Genomic DNA, 21,553 nt, shown 5'->3' on the forward strand with positions numbered 1-21,553 from the left:
AAGACAAGAAAGAAAAGAGGACACTTTCTCAAATTTGGACTCTGTTCCAAATCTAATTATAAAGGCATTCCAAACCCCACCCCCAACCTGTTAATTAACTAAGGTATCACGGAAATTTCCTAGTCTCTAGCGCCTACCTTGGGTGAGTTGCTCTGGGTTCTGGGTCTGTTTACACTTAAGTGGGAGGGTCTAGGGCACAGCAGTTCTCCAGGCCTTCCTGGCTCTTACTGCACATTATCCATGGCTTCACACACTTCATGGGGTGGGGACTCACCTCTGAAAGAAGCTCTTTTTCATATCCAGGCTGTAGATTCTGAATTTTTTCAGGGGAGAATCATTCAGATAGATATTTCCAATTAAACCTGTGGGAAGGAGGCAAGAAAACATGAATGAGGTCAAAGGCAGGGGCACAACTGACCCAGCTAAGGCCCTGCACATACATGGAGAATTTCTGTAAAGTTCCAGTTAGGATTCCTCCAGAAGTATATACTCCCTACAGAGCTCTTCATATGGCATAAAACCTTCTCTAGAAATCCCAAAGGAGAAAAGAATGAGTAAAAAGCAGTGTTTGCCAGGACCTCCCAAGGATTTGTACAGAAGAATAATTCCGAGGGTAGTGAGAGCAGAGACCATCACTGGGTGAGAACAATCTCTAGTCTCTCTCTGAAGGGGAAGCTCCTTTTTGGGGATAAGAATTCCAACACAATAAAATGAGGCCCAAAGGGCAGATAATCAAGAGGTCACAACAGTTCTAACTTAGCTTCAAGGTCAGATTCAGTAGGGTCCCAGACTAAACAGACCTCATAACTCAGCCAAAAATCTTCTACATGACCTAGGATTGAAGATAAATTAAATATTTAAATTGTGAACAGATGGCAATATGACTTGGGTATCTGAGTCTAAGGATCCACACACACTTGCATAGTGATTAGCTAGTGGCTTGTGGAAGGGGCCAGCAATGTTAGTCCTGGAGCAGCTCCCATGGTCCTCACCATCATGGAGCTGTTGAGTTTCTTGAGAGGTAATTTGAATAGGCTGGGGAGTGCAAAGAGGTCTCATGGAGCCTGCAGAATCTTAAGTTGCAGGTACCGGCGTGGAGGGTGTGGGGTCTGTAACTTACAAACACTGAACTGTTCCAAGGGATAAGTACTCCACAGTGAGAGTCCAGAACACATCTTATTCGGGAACGTGGGGAGGAAAAGACTGAGGGTGGGGTGAGGCTGGAAATCCCTTCCCACAGACAGGAGAGTTAAAGAAGTGAAGATAGGCCTGGAGATGGAGTTCCTTAGGAGAAGAAGCTAAGATCCAGAGAGGAACACTGGGGGCTTGTTTAGGGGGAAAGGAAGGTAAGCCTGGACAGTGCTAGAAGCTACCAGGAGACCTATCTGGAGAGGGCCAAACGCCAGGACCCAAGAAAACCCCAATGGCTGGGGCCACAGTGCTTCCCAGGCAGGAAAGGAAGGGATGCACAAGTTTCCTCATTACAAAGGTAAACACCCATGAGAGAGTTGGGAGGCCACCAGCATCTCTTACCATAGTAGTATTTATTTGTCTGAATTCTTATGTTATAACTTACATGAAACCACCCACATTTTGACAGATGAAAAGGAAGGCAAACTTAAGCAGAGAAGGTTTAGAAGACCAGGAAAAATAAAATGAGTTGGAATATTCCTAGGAGAGCACTCCATCAAGAGCATTTTGTTTACTGTATGTACTACCACCTCCTCCCCACCACAAATGAGATCATCAATGGGTTTCCGCAGTGGGTCAAGAAAAGAAATTCTGGGGCGCCTGAGTGGCTCAGTCAGTTAAGCGTCCAGCTGTTGGTTTCGGCTCATGTCATATTCTCAGGGTTGTGAGATAAAGCCCCGTGTCAGGCTCCGTGCTCAACAGAGTCTGCTTGAGTCTCCCTTTCCCTCCCTTTCTTCCCCTCCTCCCACTCACATGTGTGAATGTTCTTTCTCTCTCTCTCCCTCTAAAATAAATACATAAAAACTCTAAAAAAAAAAAAAAAAAGGAAAAGAAAAACTCAGTATGGAGACCCAAGAAGGCAGGGGTCCTATGCCATTTTTGGCTTCCTGGGAATCCCCTTGCTTAAGCTTCACCACCCCTAGCCCAGCCCCAGCAGATAGTCCCCTGCTAAAGCAGACTACAACCCAGGGAGGTCTGGAGAGGCTTGCTCAGTGTTCCCTGTGTGTTCACCATGGACATGTGAACAACATGCATAAGAAAGAGGTCAGAACGCACATGGGTCTTTTAAGAAGGCCCACTTCCACCTCTCTCCAGTGGGCTTCCTTGAGTTAACTCCATCCGATGGGCTTCAATGAGTTAGCTCCCTCCAATGGGCCTCTGCAACCTACCTCTCTCCAATGGATCTCCATAACCCACCCCTTCCAGTGGGTTTCCATTATCTGCCTCCCTCCAGTGGGCCTCCACAAATCTCCTCCAGTGGGTCTCCATGACCCACCTCCCTTCAATGGGTTTCCACAACCCAATTGCCTCCAATGGGCCACCATGACTCCACCTCACTACAGTTAGCCTCCATGATCAGCTGGTGCACTGGTTTGAAGAAGAGATAGTGAGGCACTGCTGAGGACTAGAAGCTCTTCTCTCAGCACATGCTATGACCCACCTTTGCGCTGGTCATCAATGTTATTCCCGTAGTTGACTCGCCCGCGATTCTCCACCAAGATCCTCAGCCTGGTGTAACCCTGCCAGGAACATAGTGGTCGATAATGACCACCTGATTACCCAACCATAAGATCACAGCTGCACCTCAGAGTTTCTTTGTGGAACCCCAGTTCTTCCCTGAACTCTGGGGATAAAAGATTACCCACTGATCAGAAAGCAATATTTTGCCCCTCTTTCCATCAGCAGCTCTGTGGTTAAGGAGCCTCCTGTCTTCCAAGTCTTCTTCTTTGACTCCCACCAAACCTGCTCAGGAAGCAGCTGGTGCTAGCCATCACCCAGCTCCCCAGGATAACAAACCTGGATCAAGGGAATAACAATCTTCTTCCTTTCATAGTCCAAGAATCCTATAGACACTGTGTTCACAAATACCTGCAAATGAACAGACAGAAAGCGTTCATGTGTCAACAGGAGGGAGGCATATGAGGGATCTCTGATAAGCAAGGAAAGGGGTAACACTATGTGTGTGCAGTGGAAACAGGGGTTAGCCAAGCACAGAAGAAAAATGAATGCCCATGATTATAGCTGAAAAGGATGGCAGAGCTGATGGCGATGGGCCATTTCTACACACTAGTAACAGGCAAATATGTGAGCATTGAGGAGAGTCAGATGCATTTGGTAGGGCTTGACGACTACAAAGTCACAGGAAATAAGAGAAGATGCCCCAAGATTAGAGGAGAATTTAATGGTATAGAGATTAAAAAAAAAAATAGTAGAATAGACCAAGGAAACTAGGAGCTGTTTTGTTGAAAGAATCAGTAAGACCAATAAACCCCTAGTGAGATTTATCAAAAATAAAAGAGAAAGGATCCAAATAAATAAAATCGTGAATGAAAGAGGAGCGATCACAACCAACACCAAAGAAATACAAACAATTTTAAGAACATATTATGAGCAACTATATGCCAACAAATTAGACAATCTGGACGAAACGGATGCATTCCTAATGACCTAGGAAGTGAACCAGGAAGAAGTAAAAAACCTAAACAGACGTATAACAAGCAAAGAAATTGAATCAGTAATCAAATATCTCCCAACAAACAAGAATCCAGGGCCAGATGGCTTCCCAGTGGAATTCTACCAAATATTTAAAGAAGAATTAATACCGATTAATACCTATTTTTCTGGGACGCCTGGGTGGCTCAGTTGGTTAAGCGGCTGCCTTCGGCTCAGGTCATGATCCCAGAGTCCTGGGATCGAGTCCCACATCGGGCTCCTTGCTCAGCAGGGAGCCTGCTTCTCCCTCTGCCTCTGCCTGCCACTCTGCCTGCCTGTGCTCGTTCGCTCTCTCTCCCTCTCTCTCTCTCTGACAAATAAATAAATAAAATCTTTAAAAAAATAAAAATAAAAAATAAAAAAAAATACCTATTTTTCTGAAACTGTTTCAAAAATAGAAATGGAAGGAAACTTTCTGAACTCATTCTATGAGATCAGCCTTACCTTGATATCAAAACCAAAAAAGACCCCACCAAAAGGAGAATTACAGACCAATGATGAACATGAACAAAAAAAATTCTCATCAAGATACTAGCTAATAGGATCCAAGAGTACATTCAAAGGAATATTTGCCACAACCAAGTGGGATTTATTCCTGGGCTTCAAGGATGGTTCAACATCCACAAATCAATCAATGTGATATATCATATTAATGAAAGAAAGGACAACCACCATATGATCCTCTCAACTGATTCAGGAAAAGCATCTGATAAAATACAGCTTCCTTTCTTGATTAAAACTCTCCACACTGTAGGGATAGAGGGAACATACGTGCATAAAAGCCATATATGAAAAACCCATAGTGAAGATCATTCTCAATGGGGAAAAACTGAGAGCTCTTCCCCTAAGGTTAGGAACATGACAGGCATGTCCACTCTCACTACTGTTGCTCAACATAGTACTAGAAGTCCTAGCCTCAGCAATCAAAGAACAAAAAGAAATAAAAGGCATCCAAATCAGCAAAGAAGTTAAACTTTCACTCTTCACAGATGACATGATACTCTATGTAGAGAACCCAAAAGACTCTACCCCAAAGTTGCTGGAACTGATATAGGAATTCAGCAAAGTGGCAAGATATAAAATAAATGCACAGAGTTCAGTTGCATTTCTATACCCTAACAGTGAGGCAGAAGAAAGAGAAATTAAGGAATTGATCCCATTTACAATAGCACCAAAAACAAGAAGATATCTAGGAATAAACCTAACCAAAGAGGTAAAGGATCTATATTCTGAAAACTATAGAACACTTATGAAAGAAATTGAGGAAGACACAAAGAAATGGAAAAACATTCAATGTTCATGGCTTGGATGAACAAATATTCTTAAAATGTATATGCTACTTAAAGCAATATAATCCCTATCTAAACACCATCAACATTTTTCACAGAGCTGGAACAAACAAACCTAAAACTTGTATGGAATCAGAAACAATCCCAAATAGCCAAAGTAATGTTGAAAAAGAAAATCAAAGCTGGGGCATCACAATTCCAGACTTCAAGCTCTATTACAAAGCTATAATCATCAAGACAGTATGGTACTGGCACAAAAACAGACACATAGATCAATGGAACAGAATAGAGAACCCAGAATTGGACCCTGAACTCTATGGTCAAGTAATCTTTGACAAAGCAGGAAAGAATATCCAACAGAAAAAAGACAGCCTCTTCAGTAAGCGGGGTTGGGAAAATTCGCCAGCCACATGCAGAATGAAATTGGACCACTTTCTTACAGCATACACAAAAATAGATTCAAAATGGATGAAAGACCTAACATAAGACAAGAATCCATCAAAATCCTAGAGGAAAACACAGGCAACAATCTCTTGACCTTGGCCACAGCAACTTCTTGCTAGACACATCTCCAAAAGCAAGAGAAACAAAAGCAAAAATGAATTATTGGGACTTCATCAAGATAAAAAGCTTTTGCACAGCAGTCAACAAAACTAAAAGGTAACTATGGAATGGGAGAAGATATTTGCAAATGTCTTATCAGATAAAGGGCTAGTATCCAAAATCTATAAAGAAGTTATCAAATTCAACACCCAAGAGATGGAGAGGAGAAGGGAGTTGGGGGAAATTGGAGGGGGAGATGAACCATGAGAGACTGTGGACTCTGCACAAAACTCTGAGGGTTTTGGAGGGGCGGGGGATGGGAGGTTGGGTGAGCCTGGTAGTCAGTGTTATGGAGGGCACGTATTGCATGGAGTACTGGGTGTGGTGCATAAGCAATGAATTCTGGAACACTGAAAAGAAATTTAAAAAAAAAATAAAAATTTTTTTAAAAATTCAACACCCGAAAAAACAAAAAAATCTGGTCAAGAAATGGGCAGAAGACATGAACAGACATTTCTCCAAAGAAGACACACAAATGGCCAACAGACACATGAAAAAATGCTCAACATCAGAAAAATACATATAACCACAATGAGACACCACCTTACAGTGGCCAGAATGGCTAAAATTAACAAGTCAGGAAACAACAGATGTTGGTGAGGAGGCGGAGAAAGGGGGGATGTAAACTGGTACAGTCTCTATGGAAAACGGTATGGAGGATCCTCAAAAAGTTAAAAATAGAGCTACCCTACGACCCAGCAATTGTACTACTAGGTATTTATCCAAAGGATATAAACATAGTGCTTTGAAGGGGCACATGCACTCCAATGTTTATAGAAACAATGTCCACAATAGCCAAACTATGGAAAGAGCCCAGTTGTCCATTGACAGATGAGTGGATAAAGAAGATGTGGTATATATATATATATATATATATATATATATATATATATATATAATATGACTCAACCATCGAAAAGAATGAAATCTTGCCATCTGCATCGACGTGGATGGAGCTAGAGTGTACTATGCTAAGCAACATAAGTCAGTCAGAGAAAGACAAATACCATATGATTTCCCTCATGTGGAATTTAAGAAACAAACAGATGAACATAAGGGAAAGGAAAGAAAAATAAAGTAAGATGAAAACAGAGAGGGAGACAAACCATAAGACACTCTGAACTATAGGAAACAAACAGAGGGTTGATGGAGGGAAGGTGGGTGGAAGGACAGGGTAACTGCGTGGTGGACGTTAAGGAGGGCACTTGAATATATGAGCACTGGGTGTTACATGCAACTGATGAATCGCTAAATTTTACCTCTGAAACTAATAATGCAGTATATATTAATTAATTTGATTTTAAATAAAATTTTTTTTAAAAAAAGAGAAATCATCCCTACCTGTCCCCGGTCACGCACAAGACCACTAAGGATGCCCGATGAAGCAATGGTGGTCTCATACAGAGTGTACCCAAAGGACTGTCCATTTCCATTATTTACTGGCAAGTTTTCCATATTGACTGGTTTTTCAGAATTGACTGGCTGCATAGAGGAGAGTATGGGGTGATAAGGCTAGGTAGAGGAGAAAAGAGGCAGCAAGCTCACCTTGAGACTTCTGGGGGAGGGCAAGGTAGCAGACAGATCCCCACCTGGGACTAGGGGGTTGGGGGAAGAGGCCCTCTAACCTTTTCTTCTAGTTTGACCTCTCACTACTCAAACATGGAGAGCCAATCCAGCTGATAGGCTCTCCAAGCTCCAAAATTCTGATTTTTGACTTCTCATCTCATTAGCCCTATGGCTGTCCAGGGTCAAAGGGATGGCAGATGTGTGACAACAATAGAATGAAGCCTGGAAATATACCAGACCTGTAGCCTTTCAACCTGCCTTCGTTTCTGCATCACTGCACTCCACTGGGTCAGCTCCAGGGGCGCCCTCTTCTCAGAGGGGATACAGCCCATTCACATGCCTCTTTACCCTCCTCCCTGTTCACCAAGGCTGGAGAGAGACTACTACCTACTGTATTACCCAGTTTTTCTTCAAGTTCTTTTTTTTCCTTCCCACTCCATACTCTAACACAAGTTTATTCTCTTTCCTCTGAGCTCTAAAGTCAGAGTGAACCTTAAAGATATCAAGCACTCGTTTTTTCTCCCTCCACAGTCCCACTGGCCCACCTAGCGACAGTCCCAGCTTCCCTGCCCCAAGGCACTCACCTCCTCCATGTACTTCAGGGCGTCCCAGAGTGACAAGTATAAATATGGTCTCAAGGGCTCATACGCAGTCTTGGGAAGAAGGTCAGGTTGGGGAGGAAGAGGGACACCTGCAACACAGACAATAGGGTCATCCCAAGAGGACCCAAAATCACTGCCACCTCCAACCCTCCCAGCCCCTGGCTCCTTTCCACAGCCCAATGTGCTCCTTTATCCTAGAGCCAAGAGGGTAACATTCTTAGACTGCTTGGCCCCACTTAGGAAAGCAACACAGGGGTAAGGGGTGCGGGTGACTTGACTTCCTCATATCCTCAGGATTCTTAACACCCACTGGAAGGTGAAGCTGGTGATACACAGACCATGATGAAGAAAACAGTCTCTCAAATTTGCCTGTCCTTGTCTAGGGACATTCTTGCATACAAGTCAACTGGGGTTGAGGTAGGGTAGTGAAGAAGTAACTCTTTAGGGAGTCTCAGAGCAAAAAGGGCCCAAGTTGGTGCTTGAGTCTTCTGTCTTCCAGGTACCTGAGAAAGAGCCAAAGAAACCTCGGAGCTTGAAGTACTTGGCTGTGTAATCCCCAGCCTCTGTCAGCACTGCATCATAGTCTGCAAGACACCAGTATGCTGTCACTGGTCACCTGTGTCACAGAACAGTGTCCACAGCAGCAAAAAGAGAAAGGAGAAGCTGGGTATGGCAGCAGGGTCCTCACCCCAGCAATTTGGGAAGCACAACACTTCTGGTGTGAGCCATCAGTCCAAATACAATAAGTACTAAACACTATGAAGTACCACCAACAGTTCCATGGCCATGGCATGACCCACAATTTCCTGCATCTTGCCTAACTTCAGGAGACTGTCAACCTAAAGGGTTCAGAGGTCACACATTTCAAGGGCCTGAGTAGGGAGAAGAGGCTGCCTTCATCAAAGGACCTTCCCTCACCCTGGCTGTAACTCTCATTTCCTCCAGTGACTTCCAAAGGCTCATAGGCATGTCAGTGGGCTTCAGTACCTCCTACTGCTCTAGAAGTTTAAAACTGATAATCCGAGCAAAACCATCCCTTCCTCAGGCACTGTAGAACCAAATGCATTAAAGGTGCCAGACACTGCCTCTAAAGGACTCTGCATAAAAAGCTCCAAACATGCAAATGTGGGGTGTTCCACAAAGGGCCAGTGTTGGGGAATACTTGCCATAGCTGGTGACATCAGATTTATATTCATGAAAGTGCATGGCTCCATTTATGAAGCCAAAGTTGGTACCTCCATGGAACATGTAGAGGTTGATGGAGGAGCCAGCATCGAGGATGGCAGACACTGTTTTTAGAACCTCTGCAGGAGGAGGGGAGAAAGGGGATGTGCAGAGCGAGTCAAAGTTTAGGACAAGCCACAAGTCCTGTTGACATCTCAGCTTTCCTGATCTCCCCCCAACCCCATCAAATTCAACTCCCTATCTCTGCCCTTCAGCTTCCACTAGAGCTGCAGTCACAGAAGATGAAGGGCATGAAGAGAAAAGGGCCAGCAAACACCAAAGCCCCCGAGCTGAAGCCTTCTAGTTGTTTGTTCCACCATGGCCAAGTCTCCAATGACTATGGTCTGAACAATGGCAGCCTTCTACCTCCACACTTCTCAACCATTACTCACACTTGGTAAGGTGCAAAAGATTGGACTCCTAATTGCAGCTGTAATTTCTGACCACCTCCCCAATCCTGCTTCTATTATAGAATTAACCAAAGATATGAAAGATAACATCAAAGGAGAAATATACAGTATTAACATACATACATATATATATACACACACATATATAGGCAATCAGATTGACAAATATTAAAAATTATTTTAATAACCACTGTCGATAAATCTGTGGGAGATATGTATTTTCATTTAATAATAGTAAGAATTGCTGTAATCTTCTGAAAGAGCAGTTTGGTACATATATATCAAAATTGAATTAATGCAGCATTCCACTGGTTAGGGAATTCTATTGGTTATCCTAGGGCACTAATATGCCAGGTATGCAAAACAGGATGTTCAAGCATGGTCGCTGCAATGGCGTTCAATTAACAAAAACCACTGGAAACAACCTAAATGTTCATCAATAAGAAAATGGCTAAATAAATTGTGGTTTAATCACCAATACTACAGGGTTCTTTCTGTTCTTTAAAACAGTGATGGAATCTCTCATAGAAGGCTGTTCATTTGTGTCCATCAGGGCACAAGCAAGTAACAAAGAGCAGATATGACTGCGAGTGTCCATATCTCTGTGGGTGCGTATAGGGCAGCAGACAGACACACAGAACTGTCTGCACAGTATACAACTGACCCTCAAACAACACGGGTTTGAGCTGCATGGCTCCACTTATGCATGATTTCTTACAGTACAGTGCTGTAAAGTATTTTCTTTTTCTTATGATCTTCTTCATAACCCTGTCTTTTCTCTAGCTGGCTTTGTCATAATAATACAGTATATGATACAGATAACATACAGAATATGTGTTAATCAACTATGTGTTATCAGTAGGTTTCTGGTCAATAGTAGGCTATTAGTTGTTAAGTTTGGGAGGAGTCAAAGTTATACCCAGACTTCAAGTGTGCAGGGGGTCAGCACTGTTACCTGCCGCATTGTTCAAAAGTCAACTGTATGTGTTTTCTCTGGGCTCCGGGCTTTTTATTTCTTCTTCCTACATTTTCTGTATTTGATGGGTGTTTGCAATAGGCATGCACTGCTTATCTAATTATAAAAACATGATAAAGCAGTGTTAAGAGTCCTACCATTCACGTCAAATGTCAGGATACGTGACTCTGGAATATCAACAGCTGATTATGACATGCAGATAATCCAGGAGCCTTGTATCCTACAGCTCATTTACATCAATTAGCAGGTTATTTGGAACTTATTTTTATTTCATAGGTCAATACACATGCTGGGTTTAGGTACCACAAAGCACTCACCAGAAGAATCCAGGATGTTGTGTGGGCCTCCCCACGAGTCAAACCATCCTGTCCAGTACTCCATCACCATCTTGGGCTGAACCCTCTGGGCACCACAAAATGAGAAGTTAGCTGGCCAAAAGAGGTAAGGGGGAGTTCTTCCTTCAGGGAAATCCCAGCCGTTCTACCCTCCCAAATCTTCCCTGACAACACTCCTTGCTGTAAGAGCCATCAAAAGCAGTGCACAGGTGAGGACCAAAGGCATCTGCACCAGCTTATCTTCCACATGTGGCCTCCACACTGCAGGTAGAAAGTAGAATGAACTACCGAAGCTGGTGCAGGAGACCCTGATGCCTTAATGTGGTTTTAATGTTGCATACGGAGCTGGCAAGAGAACTGCATCAGAACTGCATCAGAATGCAGTGTGTACTCTGGGAGGCTTTTCCTATGGCTTTCTGGGTCAAGCCACACTTTGCCTACCCTCTTTCGGGGAAAGAGAATGTTCTATCAGGATAATTCCATTTCTTACAGGCACCCCAGAGATGCAGACCCCTCAGCTGCTGTTTCCCTTTAGCTGGAAGAGTCAGAGGGCTGTAGAGTGGGCCCCTCTCTGAGGTCTAGCTTAAACATAAGTTTACAAAACTGGACAAGAAAATCAGGGAGTTATTTAGCACAGTGATTCATAGTACAGTCCCTGCAGCCTCAGTATCTGGCTTCATACCTTGACTAGGATGTTTGATAACAATTAGGTCCTTAATATTACTTCAGAATACTGCCTTTGGTGCGGGGTTGCCCCAGGGATGCAGAAACAATTCCCAGAACCATGCTCTACTGTGCTGTTACTGTGCTGTGTTTGCGGGAGCACCAGAGCATCAGGGGGGAGATATAAGGACTAACATGCTGGTGTTTCAGGTTCCGCACCAGAGAGCTGTCCTCATTCATCAAGTACTTTCTCCGTTAGTGATGGCCTTACATTTAGAGGGCAACACATACAGAGCAACAAAATCTGGTCCAGACTCATGGGGTAGATTTATTATCGGCTGAGTAGGAGATACCAACCATGCCAGAGGAAAAGCCAAAGTAGTCACAATAATTTTTTTAGCAAGGCTGGTGGCTGTCTACCTCCCAAGAAGGGGATACACTGTATCCCCTTTACAGCTGTCTACCTCCCAAGAAGGGGATACACTGTACCATGTTTAAGTCACTAAGGGAGAAGTAGATTCTCTGTGCCACATGTCAATAGTCTCCACAGCTAGGAGGGGGCTCCCTGACTTGAGGGTGCCAGGGTCAAGTACTGGGGCACCCGCCAGTGTCCCAGGTCACTGCCTTGCGTGTTGTGGTTAAGAGCTAAAGCTCTGCCTCAGTCAGACTGTGCTCTGCCTCCTCACGTGCCACTTACTGGGTGCTCTTTTTGTTCTCAAATCTGTCTCCTTAACTACACAACCATGACCACAGTAGCCAGCTGGTTCCTGGGAGAATTACATGAAATAATGTACATAAAGTCTTTAGCACATGGTGCCTAGTACTTGGAAAGTACTCAAGAAACACTCATGTTAATTATGTCCATCACTGGACATGCACACGAGGGTGCAGTGGGGTGCTGTTGGACATCCCAAAGTTTAGCAGAGCTGCGCCTGTCCTGTTTGATCATCCAAAGCAGACTCTGATCGAAGTCCCCTTCCTTGACGAAAACTGACATCACTGAACTGCGGACAGAAAGGCCGTTTAATGGAGCCTGTCTGTCAGCAGGATGACCCAGCCTGGGTACATAGGTGTGGGGCCCCTATCTAAGGGTGATCATAAAGGAAACAACATGAAACCTTGCTTTCCTGGGTGCTTTCCAAATATTACTTCATTTGATCTTCAAACAACCCCATGAGTAAGTACTATCATCATCCGCACTTCACAGAAGAGGAAAGAGAAGCACAGAGAGGTGACACTCTCTATCCAGTGGGCAGAGACTGCTCACAGTGTCCTATACCTGCCTTAGACAGCACTCAAGTATGATCCTATTTAGCTGCTGGGCAATTGTTTCTTTTTGTTTATCTCCCCAGGTAGGTCACAAACCCCACAAGGGCAAAGACCTGCCATCTTAGTCACCACAGGGTGACAGGGCCTAGCCACATTCCACACACAGAGCTGGCACTCAGTCAACACTGGAGGAAGGAAAGAAAGGAAAAAGTGGCTAAACCTGGGCCCTCTGGGAGAAACTGTCTCCCCCTTCATTGGCCTAACAAAGTCTGCGTGGCATCAGGTCCCGCCCTGTCTCTTCTCCTCCTGGTCACCGTCCCTGTGCATTCCACTTATCCTTCTAAACTCAGGCAGTAGCCACATCATACACACAGGTGGCCCTCATGCTCCACAGCTTCACAGTCCCCTGGTGATTTCATATAGATGTGCCTTTGGGCCTACTTCTGCTCCAAGAAATGAACAGGGAGAATGGAGAACAGACCCAGCATCTCTGCATTTATGGGTGATACTAATGTTCCAATAGCTCCACAGTAGGCCCAGGGAATCAATGCCTACACCTAATAGGTGGTGACAGTTTGGGGTATTCACACCCTTCAGTAAGACACGGTGAGAAATGGGGCCCCAGCTGTGTGAATGGGCTGCCACTACCATGGCCAGATCCCATTGGCCTCCTAAGGAGAGACATGTGAACTCAAGAGAAGAGAAATCAATCAGAATAGAATTTAACTGCAAATTCCCATCAACCTGAAGGATGTGAACCTTATACTCAGAAACTCCTCTCTCTTGTGACCTGGAATAGCCCAGGCCTCCCATCTTGCTGATGACAATGATCTCTCTAGGTCCAGGGGGGTCTTACAGGTTAAGGTCAGACACACACAGTATAGGTCAGGAAAGTTTCTCTCCTCAATCCCAAAATGAGCATATCTGGGGCTAATGGAGTCCACAGAATTCTAGTCCAGAGACTCTGTGAACACACCAAGCCTAGGCCTCCAAAAAGGGCCCCTTTCTCAAGAGGCAAGAAACCACATTCATGCATCAGTCTATACACCACCACCTTGGAGAAACACTTACACTCCCACAGCACTTCCCTACCTGAGGGCATGGCAACACAGGGGCCACAGGGGTTGAGAGTCACAGTGCAGAAGGTTGGCTGTGAGATGAAAGTCTGAGTGAGCCCAGAGTCCTTCTTTCCCCACCCCAGAGCCCTGGGTATAGCTGCAGGTACCTCACACCACTGCATACTTCCTGACAGAGGTTTCACTTAGCTCTACAACTTTCTACACACATGCCAAGCAGAGCAAACAGCTGCCCCTGGGCCAGACTTACCTGCACACTTAAGAGAAAGTTGGTTAATAACTGCAGCTCATGATGTGACTGCAAGTTGATGGTAGCCAGCACTGTGAATGGGAAGGAGAAAGAGAAACAAAGCATGTCTTAAAGGCAAGGAGACTTTCTGAACTAAGCCAGACCTTTCCCAGTTTACTGGCAAAATAAATTAACTTTGGCATTGTTTCCCACCTCCAATTAGAGTTTAGTTCCTTGGATGTCAGGAGATTCATCTTGTTCCTCTCAGAAAACTCCACCACTCAGCACAGAGTTTACAGGGCAATCATTCACTAGGCATCTGTTCTTGGCTAATGTAATTTTTACAAGCAGAGGGTACATTTCTGGTAATTATTCTTTCATAGGAACCTAGAGTCTGATCTTTGCACCTCAAGCATCTAGTGCAAAGTAATGATCTAAATGAAGACTTCCCTTTTATTTCTTAAATGAGGGCTAATTTTCTATTCCATCCCACAATGTGTCCATTTTTTAGTTTAAAGTGATATTTTAAATGGCATCAGTGAAAGGTATGCCCAAGAAAGATGTGCTACGTTTGGCCTACCCCAGCTGCAGAACTTGGCTTCTGAGGCTCCTTGCCTGCCTGTTGTCTGCTTGGACAGCAGGCCTCACATGGACTGGGCTTGGCCTGAGCTCCGGCAGGTCTGGGAATACATGAAAGAGACTGAGCAAGCCTGCCAAGCTGGCTACCCTGATACTCTCCTATTGGACAGAAGCTACTGATTACCAGTGATTAAAAACAAACAAACAATAGCTAAGGCTCCAGGAGGTTAAATAACTTGCCTTAAGGTCACACAACTGGTAAGCAGCAGAGTAGGACTGCAACCCAGGCCCATCGGACACTGACCCATTGTCCTGTGATAACACCATCCTCCAGCAAGCCACTGGATAAGACCCTACATCCAGACCCCTCCTCACCTAAAGGAGGAACCTCAAAGACAGGAGGCCTGTCTGAAAATAAGCAAGCAGAAATCTCAGAAGTGAACAGGATTAGCATGGCTAAAACATGGCATCTATTCCTAGTCTTTCTGAATCCTCACTAATATAAAAATAAAGGAATCCAAAGGTGGAAGGCCATAAAGAACAATATCTAGAGAGGAGACAAAGCAGAGAGGAAGTTTCAAGAAAATCTCAGGAGGCTGCAAAGAGCAGTGGGTCAGTGAATGGCCCAGGAGAGTGGAAGCTTCAACCAGCTCGCCACCTCCAGCTGCCGTCCTTGTCTCATGTCCCAGGCTCTGTGTAGCCAGGAGCACACTTCCCTCCCTTGCCTCACACACTCCTCAAACCTCTTCCCCACTGGAGCCCTACCCCAGGGGACCACATTCTCTGGGAAAGCTGAGCTCAGGTGTCTCCAGGTTGGAATTGGCACAGCAAAGTGTGAAGTAAGAGATGTGCCGCGGATCAGTAAGGGCCATATCAGCCAAAGTATTCCTGTCCGTATCTCCTGCTGGCTCCCAGGATATCTATAACAACAGACCAAAGGATTTGTCCCTGCAAACACTTAATAGAGCTAAAGACAGTATCTCCAACCACCAACATTTGGCCTTCCCTCCTGGAAAGAGCACACCCCAGCCCAATCACCCCACTGGGAAGCACATCTTCCCCAGCCCCTTCTGGCACCCAGCTTCCAACTGGCCATTTAGTGCCTCCTCTTTAAACTGCTCAGTCAAGAGCCAGACAATTGAGAAAATCCCCTCACATGGAAGACTGAGCAGAACTGGTAAATATATATATATATATATATATATATATATATATATATATATAAAGTAAAATATCCTCAAAGCAAAGTAAGAAAGATAGTGTCCATTTAAAAAGCATGCCATGAGAAAAGAAATATATTCAAGAAAACAAGACCCAGGAAATAAGAGAAGGATTACATGACAGAAATTGAGGAAGTCACCCAAAAATTGGAACTAAAGGGCAAAGATACATCAAAAAGATAAGCAACTTAGAGAATAGATATGAGAGTCCAATCTACAAATAACAGGAGTGATCAAAAGATCAGAAAAAAAGAAGAGAAAGCATACCAAAAAAATGCACTAACTAGATATCCCACTGACAAGTACCACAACTATATCAATTCAAGTAACGCACAAAAGTTCCACAGAAGAAAAAAAAAAAAAAAACCCATACCAAAGAGCATCATTGTGAAATACCAGGATACCAAGGATAAGGAGAAAATCCTGTAATTTTCTAGAAATGGGAAGGAAACACACACACACACACACACACACACACAACAACAACAACAACATATAAAAGGATCAGGAACCAGAATGTCCTTGTACTTCAGCAGTGACTGCGGGTTCTAGAAAATCTGGGCACAGTGCAGAGAAGGGATGGGGCAGAAGACCCAGAGCTCAGCCTCCCTTGGGTGAAGACAGGTAGCGGGCTTCCATCAGGTCATGGGTGGTGGGGTCTCAGACCCAGGGGACTTGACACAGAATCCGATATGTACAGGTATTTGGAACACGTGTGACAGGAGTTTGGGAAATCTTTGGTAAAGGGTTTGTTTTATTTTATTTAAATATTTTATTTATTTGACAGAGAGAGATCACAAGTAAGCAGAGAGAGAGAGAGAGAGAAGCAGGCTCCCTGCTGAGCAGAGAGCCTGATGCGGGACTCGATCCCAGGACCCTGAGATCATGACCTGAGCCAAAGGCAGCGGCTTAACCCACTGAGCCACCCAGGTGCCCTAAAGGGTTTGTTTTAAAGAGAAGTTGTAGGGAACACCTAAAATTAATGTAACATGTGTCAGCTGTGTGTGTGTCAAGTCAAATTTTTAAAAATAACAATAAAAGAGAAAGGGGAGAGAAAAGAGAATTGAAAGAAAAATAAACGGGATAAATACACCAAAAGTGAAAACTAACCCCACCGAAAGCGAGTCACTTCAAAAATACTGCCCTGAACACCGCTCGCACTGCGCGCACCGCACCGCCTGCACTGCAGCACCCGGTCAGAATCGCCGGAAGGCACCGGCCAGGGTCTCGGCTGGGGAGGAGGAGAAGGAGGGGGAGGAGACAGCATTTCTGGGATCTTTACACCTTACTTTAATTACATTTTTAAGTAATTGAGAAAAGTTCTTCGGACAGCAGGCAGAGCTCGGGAGGTCAGGGCTGGGGTGCAGGGCGCCGGGAAGGAAGGGAGGGAAGGGAGGGAAGGGCAAGGGGGAGGCGCCGAAGGGGGGGTAGAGGAGGGTAAGGAGATGAAGGGGCACGCGGGGCGGGGCATCGGGGAGGGAGGTGGCACTGAGGGGGGGAAGCAGGGAGACAGGCAAGGCGGAGGCGGGGCGTGGAGGTGTGGAGGGAGGCGGCACCGAGAGGACAGAGGCGGGGAGGCGGGGAGGGGGAGACGGGGGAGGGGGGGCAGGGGGCGGGGATGGCGGGGATGGCGGGGAGGCGGGCGGGAGCGGGGAGTGGGGCATGGCGGGGGCGGGCCGTGGACGAGGGCCTGGAGTTCCGCAGCCGGCCTCTCTGGCTCCCTCCATGCCCCGAAGGCCTTGCTCGGCACCGTGCTGACACGCTAAACCTGTACAGCAGCCTCCAAAAGGGTCTTGCCTGCCGGCCCTGGCCGCAGCCCCTCCCAGGCCCCCCGGAGGCTTTGGATGCAGCCACAAAGGGACAGTGCCATCGCGTGGAAGTGGCGGGAATCGCTGCTGGTCCTTGAGAAACCCAGTGGGTTGGGGATGACTTCTCTTGCCCATTCATCCAAGTCACACCCTGAGTGCCCCCCGCAGGCCGGCGCTGGCCTAGGGCTGCAGAGATGAAAGGCCCTATCTGTCCAGTCTAGTAGAGGGGAGGGCGACGCAGAAGGAACCGGAAGCGCGGCCTCCGGCCGCGGAGTAAACTGGTAGGAGCCCTCAAGAAGCATCAGGCAGCTGATAGGAGGCCCTTCCACCACCATCGTCCTTACGAGCATAAACCATGTCCAGGCACAGAGGCACAGCCAAACAAGAGGGAATCCAGGCCCTGGCGGAACTTACAGCCGCAAACAGGTAAATAAAACAAAGAAACTATCTAGAATGTTAGAAGGCAAAAATAAAGCAGGGTCGAGGGGCTGGGTGAGCTCCAGAAGCAGGTGTATTTCAAATGAGTGCTGAGGGGAAGCCTCACTACGAGGTGACCAGGCAGAAAAGTGCGAGGATAGGGAACAGCCATAAATGGCTCTGCAGGAAGGCTGGGGGTGTCCAGTATGTTCCAGAAACAAATAGGAAGCCAGGAGGACAGTGGAAGAGGATGGCAGGGGTAAGGGGACCAGGAGACACCTAGACAGGTCACAGAGGTCAAAGGCCAAAGGAGGGCCTTTGAGAGCTTTCTCATAACTTGTGCTTCAGTCTGAGGAAGGCAAGGTAAACCTGCAGTTAAGGTGAGGCCTGAGGGGATCCAAATGACATTTGCAAATGCTGTCATGTTGAGAAAAAGTTGTGCAGGCATCAACAGTGAAGAAAAATCAGTTCAGTGCTGTTGCAACAATGCACATGAAAATGATGGTTATAGCGGAAGTGGTAAAACTTACTTGGATCTGGATAAATTTGAAGATAAAACTAAAGATAAAAAGGATTTGCTGTGTGTCACGCATACACAAGCAGAGGCCTGAGAGTGCCTACAAAGTTTAGGGCCCGGGCAACTGGGGGAAATGGAGTTGCAATTTACTGAGGAAAAGACTGAACGTGCGGCAGGCCCTGGGAGGGAGACAGTTCAGTTCCCGGCAGGTTCCACTGATACGAGCAGACTTTCTGGGGCGCTGTGCGCAATAGGCAGATGTACACGTGAGGCAGGAGTTCAGGAAGGTCGCTCATGGTGACATGTGTCTCACACTCATCAGCACACACATCAGACTTAAAGGCACCTAGATCATATCACCAGGGTGGTGAATGTAAGGAAAGGAGGAACATTCATTCCAAGGAGTAAGAAGTAAAGAATTTAAATATCAGAACTCAGGGACAGAGAAGTGACCAGTGGGAGATATCAGGTGGGAACAGCCTGTGAAGTCAGAGAAAAACCAAGAAATTGGGTCTCAGACACCAAGGAAGGAAAACATTTCAAGGGAAAGAGACTGATGGTTGCTGACAAAATCAGAGAGGTCAGAGGCGACAAGGACAAGCATTTAAATTTGAAACATGAAAGTCCCTGGCAACCCTGAAAAGAACAACAGCAGTGAAATGGCAAGGGTGGTAACATGACCCCCACGGTTTAAGAGAGATGGAAAGGAAACAGACTGGGGCAGCTATTGAACATGGACACGGGGAGATCTCTTAAAAGGAGAGCAGAGAAACACAGCAGCCTCTGGATAGGGAAATGAGTCAAGAGAGTTGCTTTAGAAGAGAGAAATAACAACATGTTTATATGCAGATGGGAACGACCCAATAGAGAGAGAAAATCTGATGACCCAGGGCAGAAGCAGGAGTTGCTGGAGCAATGTCCTTGAGTAGCTCAGGGACAAGGGGCTTAGTGCACAAGGGTGAAGCTGGGCCAGTGCCTCTACAGTAACAGGAAGAGATTCAGAGTAAGGGGAACAGATGCCCTGTACTACTGTATACTCGCTGCCCAGCCAGCTGCCATCACCACAGGGGCTACATACCCCCTGGGCAGTGGTCAGCCATCTCCATGATTTTGGCAGGGTTTGACTAAGCCACCCTAACAGGACACCCCATCCTGATTCATCTGCTCTGCCTTCTCTGCGGACATTCAAAAAGACCTTCCTTTAGGATGACCAACTCACCATTCCCGTCTTGCAGTTTGCAGAGCACTATTAGTGTCCTGAGTGAGTGCTCAGCAGAAGTGGGAGACCAGAGATCCGTCTGCCACAGATCCTCCAACCCTCTGAGGCCCAGAGCTTCGGGCCCGATGCCATGCAAATGGGAGAAGCTCAGACATCAAGGAAACTCCACTGGTGGACCAGGCCATTTGGGGAAGAATGCAGAGTGAGGCCAGGGTGCTGCCTCCCACCCTCCCCCCGCACAGCTTCCAGGCAGGCACCTCCATCCATGACTCCCTTTTGCAGGCCATCCTTGTTGTCTGAAGTCAAGAGCAATTCCACAATACCTCGGTCCTCCAAGGCCTGTGGGGGAAAAGAAAACAAGTCAATATGTCATTTCTCAGAGGTTGGGAAGGGACAGTTAGAAAGGAAAGAAGGAAAGTTTCAAAATAAAGCATTTACTTCACCACAGAAAGTGGACAGAAACCTATCCTGTTTGTGCCCAACATGTTCAACAAAGCTCCTATCAGCTGAAGTCCAGCTGAGGCAGGGGCAGGGCTGTCAGACTCTGGCATCCCTTGGCTGCCACAGATCTGGCGAGGGGCCAGTTCTGGCTAATGTGCTGTTCCTAGATGGGCCTATGTAGAGGCCAGCTTGCAGGGGGTCCATGAGCAGGTCAGGACCTCCTGACCCTCCTGACCTTCCAGCTCCCCCCACATCAGAAAGAAGCAGCCCATCTCTCCCCCACACTGGGTCAGGGTGGGCTCTGTTCAACACAGTCACATGCCCAAGACATGCTGCATGTGCCCAGTAGGACAGGATGATCTCCTCGAAAGTTGTCAATCAAATGAAGAAGTAGAAGGAGCACATACTGCGCTGAAAGGCAGTAACCATTTTACTACTCAGAATAACTGCTACATTTATGAACCACTTACAATCATGGCAGGCCTTCTGCTAAATACTTTACATAGACTGTCCTATTCACTCTTCACAATTAATAACTGTACAGACAAAGAGTCTCAGAGAGGTTGGATAAAGTGTTAAGGGATACAGAGCAAATAAGATAGTATGGATCTGAATCCAGAGTCTGTTCACCTTGGAAGGCTCTGCTCTGGGTCTGTGGGCTCTTCTGGATCAGAAACCCCAGCAAGGGGAACTCTCCTCTAATTTTGACAAGACTGCTTATTTTAACCAAATTCTTTGGGAAATAGGTGAGATAGAGATAATCCAGTAGGTACATAATGTTCATGTCCAAAGCCTACAAGCCAGTAGGGGCAGAGGGGGCCCTAATTCTCAGAGACAACAGAAGCTGCAGAAGTTCAATTCATTAAGCAAGGTGAGATTTTTATTAAAATCTGGACTCAGCACCTCACAACTCTCGACCCAGTCATTTGCCAATATATAACAAGCTTTGTCTCAGTTCCTACCTTACACACACAGCATCGTGTTGGTTGGGAGGGTGTAACCTTCTTTTACAGCTGTACTATTTACACTTGACTTTTCACAGGCATTAATTTATTGACTGCATACCATAAGGGGTAATTACTATTTCCTGAGCACCAGCGATCTGTCAAACAGAGTTAGGGGTCTTGTGTCTGTAATCTCACTAATTAGAGAAAGGCATTCTTGACTCCACTGAGCACATGATGAAGCTAAGGCTCAAAAAGGTCAGGTGTTTGACCCAAGGTCATCCTATGCTGATGGTGTCTGTATATCTGCAATATCCAGGAAAAGCTGCATGGCAGCTCTAGGAGGGGATCCTCCCAAGAGTTCAGGATGACAGGATGACAGAAGCTGCAGCTTCTCTTTGTCCATCTGTCTCACATGTGGGTACCTTCCCCAGACACCAAGGAAGTTGAACTGGAGAAGCCCGTGAAGGGATTGCACTCTC

At 46.0% G+C, this 21,553-nt stretch overlaps 1 protein-coding gene across 2 annotated transcripts in view; it reads right to left on the minus strand.

Annotated features, from left to right (window-relative positions):
* Window positions 1-21,553, minus strand: part of GLB1L2 (galactosidase beta 1 like 2) — a 47,479-nt gene that overhangs the window by 2,074 nt on the left and 23,852 nt on the right. Inside the window, exons 7-16 of one of the 2 annotated variants that reach the window (XM_080817079.1) lie at window positions 19,944-20,025; window positions 13,948-14,018; window positions 10,672-10,756; window positions 8,911-9,048; window positions 8,248-8,328; window positions 7,727-7,833; window positions 6,918-7,058; window positions 2,989-3,060; window positions 2,633-2,711; window positions 275-362 (exon numbers count right to left, since the gene is read on the minus strand). In XM_080817079.1, coding sequence (XP_080673205.1) covers window positions 275-362; window positions 2,633-2,711; window positions 2,989-3,060; window positions 6,918-7,058; window positions 7,727-7,833; window positions 8,248-8,328; window positions 8,911-9,048; window positions 10,672-10,756; window positions 13,948-14,018; window positions 19,944-20,025 — 944 coding nt within the window. The remainder of the gene's footprint in view (window positions 1-274; window positions 363-2,632; window positions 2,712-2,988; window positions 3,061-6,917; window positions 7,059-7,726; window positions 7,834-8,247; window positions 8,329-8,910; window positions 9,049-10,671; window positions 10,757-13,947; window positions 14,019-19,943; window positions 20,026-21,553) is intronic. The other variant, XM_080817080.1, reaches the window with a different exon arrangement.

Source organism: Martes martes (assembly GCF_963455335.1).
Source record: "Martes martes genome assembly, chromosome: 10".
Lineage (NCBI taxonomy): Eukaryota > Metazoa > Chordata > Mammalia > Carnivora > Mustelidae > Martes > Martes martes.